Here is an 8,105-nt window from a genome sequence, read left to right as displayed (position 1 = left end):
CGGGGCGCAGCGGGGGCGGCGGTCGGGGAAGCAGTATATGGTCCAGGAATGTTAGGGAAAAAAGCAGTGAAGGAGAGATAAGATATAATTTGATATGATGTATACATCACCTTTTTTTCAAAAAGCTTTATCGCTTTCCTTTTATAGAAAGCAACGTGTTGCTGAGTGTGCTACTAACCTGCCACGAAGGCATAAGCTTTAGATTGTTTAATTAAATACAGTTGCCCATAGTCTACCAGTATCATTCACTGTTCTATGTCACACCCCACCTACTCAAATAAATGAATGTTCTGGTTCTGGAGACCTCAAGCAAAAATTAAAGGTCTTACAACACTTAACTTTGAACATGATGTGATGCACTTTACAAGCAATGCACTAAGATTGCAAAGACAGAAGGAAATTCCCCTTTATATAGCCAAGCCAAGACAACCCACTAAAAAGCATGCTCTCAAATGAGAGGACATGACAAGGTCACACATCCTAACTTTATCGGGGAAACCGGGGAGACAAAACCTGTGTTGGCTTAACCAGAGGAGAAACAAATTTCCATACCTTTAGGATAGGAGATAGTCTTGCAGATTGGAGCAAGGTGCCCACAAAAGTTAGGCTGTTAAGCTGATGCCATTTTGGGCAGCCCATCTGGTTTGCAGATGATTTAATAAAATTATAATCCCTTAAAAAAAAAGGTAGGCTCCTACCCTTACACAGGAACTGGGTATTAGGGACACTATCTTCCTGGTTGTTTGCATTTCAAAGATGGTTGCCAGGTCCTGGAGGAAACATTCCTGAGCTGTGAGACTAGCCACAGGTTATTTAGCCATTATAAGTATATACTGTACATGTATTGTAAACATACGCAGAAAGAAATTTTGAAAGAAAAGGAAGGAGGGGAATGTGTGCAATGCAGTAGTAGTTTTGTTTCTAGTCACCTAAGGGTGTATCTGGGGGAAATGTGGTATCAGCGTGAGCAACAATAAACCAGCCAAAGGTTTCACTTTTATTTTTAAAAAATACATAGTAGAATATTACTCACACACTTAAAAAATGAATAAAATTCTGATACATGCTACAACATGGGTGAACTTTGAAAACATTATGCTAAGTGAAATAAGCCACACACAAAAACAAATATTGTTTGAGTCCATTTATGTGCGGTACCTAGAGTAATCAAATTCATAGGAACAAAAAGTAGAATAGTGGTTACCAGGGGCGGGGAGGAAGGGAAAACGGGATTACTGTTTAATGGATATAGAGTTTCTTTTGGGGGTAATGAAAAAGTTCTGGAGATGGATGGTGGTGATGATTGCACAAAAATGTGAATATATGTCTTACTATTGAAAAGTACAGTTAATTAATTAATTTGTTGTTGTTGTTAATCCTCACCCAAGGATATTTTTCCATTGATTTTTAGAGAGAGTGGGAGGGGGACAGACAGAGAGAAACATCGATGTGAGAGAGAAACATCAACTGGTTGCCTCCTGCCGGCACCCTGACCAGGGTCCAGATCGAGTCTGCAACTGAGGTACGTGCCTTTGACCGGAATCGAACCTGGGACCCTTCAGTCTGCGGGCTGATGCTCTATCCACTGAACCATACTGGCTAGGGCAGAATGATACCCTTAAAATGGTTAAAATGGTAAAATGTATAAATTGTGAAATACATGTGTATATACGTATATGCGTGTATATGAAGTAAGTATATAACCTGGCCGCCACCACCATCCAGAAAGCCTTTTCCCAGTGGCCCAAGCTATGCTCTTTGCACTGACAGTCATACTGAGGGAGAAGGTCGGAGTAGGGAGAGGCCGAATCTCTCCTTGGCTTCCATAACCATCTGGACATTTTACCACCATTTGATGTTACTCTAGATGTTCTCCAAGCAGTGGGTCTGAGTCCGCTGACTTTTTTTTTTTCTTTAACAGTAAGCATTACCGGGGAAAGAAAACATTTGATGGCTAACCTCATTGACGTTGACATTTAATGGGTTTTATTTCCTGCCCCTGCCCATACATTTGTGGTAGGTCTTGACTAGGAACATTTCATTTCCTAGTCACATACCTATGACCATGGCCCTCAGCAGCCGGCTGCAGCAGCCTGTGGCAGGGTCTTTTGTTTTCTTGCTCTACCTGCCAGCATTGGGGTTATTTTATTCAAAGGAGCAGTTCCCCGCAATTTACTGTAAGTGGAATTCGGAGCAAAATAAATCATATTTTAAAGATCATCTGAAGGAATCGTGGGGGAAAGGCGCTGTTGGGTATTGAATAAATTGTCCTCTGTTGCAGGGCTTCTCAATCTCTCTAGACCTCAGCCACAGGAAGAAATGCATTTTACCTCACTCCCCTCCCCCGCCCCCCTATACTCAGGCAGGTCTGCAACTGACCCAAACATTTCACAGAACAATCCTGAGTCTGATTACATGAGATACATTCTGGAATTTTTTTTGCGAATCTTTTCTGTAAAAATGCTGGTTGCAACCCACTAAAACTGATTTCAGGACTCGGGACTAGGTCTCAGCCCACGGTTTGAAAACACTATACCAATTTAAATATTTTATAAACAGGATGCCTCTGTTTTGCATATTGTACCTACACGGCTTAACTGCCAAATGTTACCTTCTCCACAGGGGAGAAAATCTAATCCCATGGTCTGAGAACCAGCGACCCTCCCAGACTCTGCAGGGGGGAAATAAGGAAAATTCACCCCGGCTTTGTCTCTTGTGCCAGCATCAGGGCCTGGTAAACCCTGTTTGCTCAACCTAGAAATTACCTCTGTTCTGTGGTTGAGTATTTGAGGGAAAGAAACAAATGCTTTTTCAGCTCTTTCTTCCGTACAAATGCAAAGTTATTTTCGTTTTTTAAGCTTCTCTTTGGAACACCTCCTTTCTCTTAGTGCAGCGGTTCTCAACCTGTGGGTCGCGACCCCTTTGGCAGTCGAACGACCCTTTCACAGGGGTCGCCTAAGACCATCCTGCATATCAGATATTTACATGACGATTCATAACGGTAGCCACATTACAGTGATGAAGTAGCCACGAACATAATTGTATGGTTGGGTCAGAACATGAGGAACTGTATTTAAAGGGCCAGAAGGTTGAGAACCACTGTCTTAGAGGCTCCTCAAGAACAGTAATTCGAATCCCCGAGACAATGCAAAGACTCAAGACCCAGCTCTGTATCCTTTACATTGTATTCTCGCCACTGGAGCCCCCACCCCAGCCAAAGAAGGGACATCAGGAAAAATGGGGCGGGCGGGGGGAGCTGCATAAGAGAAAGTGAGTAGAAAGAAGGACCCGGGTGGTTTATAGGTATTGGCTCAGTTAACTGGCTTTGCAAGAATGTTCGGGCTCCGGGCGGCCAGTGCTGGCCAGCGCCTCACCTGTGCTTTGTGCCCAACGGCAGCTGCGGGCTCAGGGGCAGTGGGAGGGCTTCCACTTCCTTTCGCTTTCTCAGGCCGCCAAACCTGGCACCTGGGGACAGAACTACAGTTCCCACCGCGCAGCGAGGCAGCAGGAAGAAGGGGCCCTGAGGGCTGAAAAGGAAAACAAGGAGAAAAAGAAAACCTTTCCCGCTTCCAGAAGTGAGAGAGCGCGACAGGTAGGCGACCGGTGACCCGGGAGGCTGGAGGCTACCGGATGCAGGATGGAGGGCGTCCCAGGCGGACACTGCATTCTCCTTGCAGGACGTGCAGGCTGAGTTAAAGGGGCTTTCGTGGAAATTCTGAGGACTTCCTGGGGTGGGGTGAGGCACAGAAGGAAGATTTCAGCTCAAGTTACGGTGATAAGACACGGAAGTGGAATGGCTTTCTTTATTCGAAAGGTCAGAGGGGAAACAAAGGGCTGCAGGTGTCCCTCGTCTGCTGGATCACTGAGCCACAGGTGTTTTGGGGGCGAGAGAAGCATGGGGTTTCTATAGGCTGGATATCTGTGTGCCTTTTAATTTGTGTAACGATATAGATTTGTCCTTTTCCATGACTTTAAAGAAAACCAAAAAGTACAAGTGGGGGGAAGTGAAGAAGGGAGCAACTTGCAGTGCGGCACCTCAACTTTAACCATGCAGTGGGGGTAGGTCTCATGTATTTTTATGGGGAGACCCAAGATGATAGTCTGTGAGGAACCGCTGAGGGCCTGAGGACATTTGCCTGGAGGGGATATGCTTGGCGCTCCAAATATCTGATGGGCTGGCATGTGGAATCGGAATCTGCCCAGTCCTGGCATAGCACGAGGGTCAACCGATGGAACCCTGGGAGATAGATTTCAACCCCAGGTGAGTTAGAGCTGCACACACAGAATGGGTTTTTGCGAGGGGTAGTGAGTTCCTCATGCTCGGTGATGTTGAAGCGTAGGTGAGTCGTTGGGCAGACACACGGAGGTGAGAATAAAATGTCAGGCACGTGATTGTGTGGATCAGTGTTTTCCGAACCTGGCTGGGCTGGCATCAGAGTCACCTGGCGAGTGCGTGCATGTATGTGTACACGGGTTTTTAAATATCGTTAGCAGATCTGGGATGGGTTTGGGGAATATGTATTTTTAATTATCTCCCCAAATAGTTTTGATATAATTAGTGTGGGAAACACTGTCATTTAGAAACTTTATTTTCCAGCTTATGGTGAAGTCTGCCATAAACATCCCCACTACACTTTTCTTTTTGGATTTTCTCAAAATCCTAATTTCCTCGTCAAGAAAAAGTAGGTGCGAGCAAACCATGTCACTCTTCCCTAAACTGACTTCTCTGTCCGATCTGGTCAGTCCTCTGTAGCTGGTTGCCTGGACATTTGGAGTCCTTCTCCCCACGTGAAAAGCCAGGCATGTCTATGAACTGAAGAATGGCAGGAAAAACACTCCTGTGGGCATCTCCTCTGTGGGCATCTCCTCTGCCATCCTCCTGCTGAGTGGGCACTCCATAGGGCCCGGAGCCCCTGGTCTCAATGACCAGGATTTCCACCAATGCTGTCATCTGCCTGTGATGACTGTGTCGCCCAGCAGAGAATGGCAGTAGGACCTCTTCATCCTGAGGGTACCCCTAAAGTAATGTCCACCCACCTAAGGCAGGTGTGAGCTCAGGGGGGCAGCTCTCTTGTACCTGACCGGTAATTAGTGTCCTTCAACCAATATTTTTATTGATTTCAGAAAGGAAGGGAGAGGGGAGAGAGAGAAATATCAATAATGAGAGAGAGAATCATTGATTGGCTGCCTCCTGCACGCCCCCTACTGGGGATCGAGCCTGCAACCCCAGCATGTGCCCTTGACCGGAATTGAACCCCGGGACCCTTCAGTCCACAGGCCAACGCTCTATCCACTGAGCCAAACCAGCCAGGGCCCAAGAGGATGTTAGTGCAATGAAAGCAACGATCTCCCTTCCTTGTCCTGTCCTGGACCCCAAGTGCCTTGAACAGCGCCTGCGCCTGGTCGGTGCTCACTAAAGAGACGCTGAACCCCTCCTTTTCTTCCCAGTTCCACTCCAGGGAGGCAGCGCCATGCAGTTCTCCAGCTCAGCCAGGGCAGCAGATGAGAACTTCGACTATTTGTTCAAGATCATCCTCATCGGGGACTCCAACGTGGGGAAGACCTGTGTGGTGCAGCATTTCAAATCCGGGGTCTACACGGAGACACAGCAGAACACGATCGGGGTGGACTTCACTGTGCGCTCCCTGGAGATCGACGGCAAGAAAGTGAAGGTCAGAGGGGCCTGGGGTTCGCTCCCCCTAGTTTAGCCAGAGTTCCTAACCCCGAAACACATGCCTGAGGAATAAAAGATTTGAATGTAAAACATGAAATCATAAACGTACCAGGAAAAAACATAGGTGTATTCAGTTTTATCACTGTGGAATGAGGAAATTCGGCTTTGCAGTAAGACGAGAAACCCAGGGTGTCTGTAATAGTGTCAACAATAAAAATAAAAAATAAATAAATAATGTGAAAAAGACAAGAAGCCCAGAAGCCATAAGGGAAAATACTGCTCAATCTAACTATCTCAAGGTCAAACGTATATATTTCTATGTAACTATATAAAGGTAACATTTCTACATATTCAAAAACACTCTGAACCAAGTCAAAAGATGAATGACACTTGGAAAGAAATATTTGCATATATGGGGCTTGACAAATGGCTAATTGCTTTAATGTGAAAAGAGCCCTGATAAATAGCTAAGAAAAAAAGCTAAACAACCAAGCACACACAAAAAAGTAGGCTATTCACAGACTAAACAAAACTGCTGTTTCACAAATGTTATAAGAATGAGCTCATACATTTATGTAAAGGTGCCCATCTGCATTCATAATTAAATAAACAATAAGCTAACAGTAAGATTCTGTCTTTTACCCATTTGATTAGAAAAGATCGAAAAGTGTGGGTAAAAATGTAATAAATGGATCTTGTTTGGGATCCTGATTTTGTAAAAATACATTTTGGAGACAATTAGGAAAATTTCCATATGGACTGGGCATTAAATAATATCAATGAGTTATCAAAAAGTTTATTAGGGATAATGGTATTGTGGTTATGAAAGAAAATGTCCGTTTTTATAGGGATGTACATCAATGTAAGTAGGGGTGAAATGACATGAAGTCTGGTATTTGCTTTAAAATAATACCTCACGGCCCTAACTAGTTTGGCTCAGTGGATAGAGCGTCAGCCTCCGGACTGAAGGGTCCCAGGTTCGATTCCAGTCAAGGCCATGTACCTTGGTTGTGGGCACATCCCCAATAGGGGGTGTGCAGGAGGCAGCTGATTAATGTTTCTCTCTCATCGATGTTTCAAACTCTCTATCCCTCTCCCTCCCTCTCTGTAAAAAATCAATAAAATATATTTTGTAAAAAATTACAAAAAATAAACAAAATAAAATAAAGTAATACCTCACTGACCTAAAGTAAGTCCCAGGAGGAGCTCTTTCTGGGCTTTGCATTGCAGTAACAGGTGTGAACATTCTAGAGGCAGTTAGATGGCATGTATGATACTGCAGACAAGAAAAATAAATAAAATAACACCACAAAGACCCCTGGCCGGGAGCTCGGTGGTCAGAAGGTTCAACTCCAGGTCAGGGCATGTACCTCGGTTGCAGACTCAATCCCTAGCCCTGGTTGGGGCACATATGGAAGTGCGGGAAGCAACCAGTCAATGTATCTCTCTCACATAGATGTTTCTCTCTCTCTCTCTCTCTTTCCCCCCTTCCCTCCCTCCTCTTCACTCTTCTAAAAAAAAAAATCAATGTAAAAAATATCCTTAGATGAGGATTTAAAAACATTAAAGAATAAAAACAAAGAAATCAACAGAACAGGCTAGATGTAGCAAAAGTGGCAAAATCTTGATAATTATTGAATAACTAGAGGCCCGGTGCACGAAATTCATGCATGGGTAGGGTCCCTAGGCCTGGCCTGCGATCAGGGCTGATCAGGCCGGGGCCTTTCTTCGTTCCATGCCACCCCCTGGTGGTCAGCTCACATTATAGTGAGCGAGTGATCAGTCTCCCCTTGAACTTCCCTGAGGTCAATTTGCATATTAGGCTTTTATATATAGACTAGTGGCCCATTGCATGAAGAGATTCGTGCAATAGGCCTTCCCTTCCCCTGGCTGCCGGCACCGGTTTTCCTCCAGCACCTGGCACCCAGGCCTTCGCTCTGGACGGAGCCTTCAGTCTTCGCTCTGCCACTTCGCCCCTATGTATGGAAATTAACTGCCATCTTTGTTGGGTTAATTTGCATACTCCTGATTAGCTGGTGAGCGTAGCGGAGGGATGGTTAATTTACATGGTTGTCTATTATTAGGTAAGATTATGGAATCTGGAATGATAGGTATATGAGGATTCCTTGCTCTAGTCTCTCTAGTCTTGTATATGTTTTCAAACTTTATTTAAAAAATAAATTTTGTGCTTGGCCGGCATGGCTCAATGGTTAAGTGTCAACCTATGAACCAGGAGGTCACAGTTTGATTCTGGTCAGGGGACATGCCTGGGTTGCAGGCTCAATCCCTAGTAGGGGGTGTGCAGGAGGCAGCCAATCAAGGATTTTCTTTCATCATTGATGTTTCTATCGCTCTCTTCCTTCCTCTCTGAAATCAATAAAAAAAAAGTATATTAAAAGTAACAGTTATTTCATGTTTTGTCTTAAACAAA

General features: G+C 44.8%; 1 protein-coding gene across 2 annotated transcripts in view; it reads left to right on the top strand.

The window, feature by feature from the left end:
• Positions 1-3,367: 3,367 nt before the first annotated feature.
• Positions 3,368-8,105, top strand: part of RAB19 (RAB19, member RAS oncogene family) — a 12,242-nt gene continuing 7,504 nt past the window's right edge. Inside the window, exons 1-2 of one of the 2 annotated variants that reach the window (XM_006777099.2) lie at positions 3,368-3,592; positions 5,449-5,672. In XM_006777099.2, the coding sequence (XP_006777162.1) occupies positions 5,472-5,672 (201 nt within the window). In that variant the 5' untranslated portion in view covers positions 3,368-3,592; positions 5,449-5,471. Of the gene's footprint in view, positions 3,593-4,078; positions 4,262-5,448; positions 5,673-8,105 lie in introns of those variants that run through there. The other variant, XM_006777100.2, reaches the window with a different exon arrangement.

Source organism: Myotis davidii, unplaced genomic scaffold (assembly GCF_000327345.1).
Source record: "Myotis davidii unplaced genomic scaffold, ASM32734v1 scaffold329, whole genome shotgun sequence".
In the NCBI taxonomy this organism is placed as follows: Eukaryota; Metazoa; Chordata; class Mammalia; order Chiroptera; family Vespertilionidae; genus Myotis; species Myotis davidii.
The sequence above is the reverse complement of the archived record's forward strand: the minus strand, read 5'-3'. Positions and strand labels throughout refer to the sequence as shown.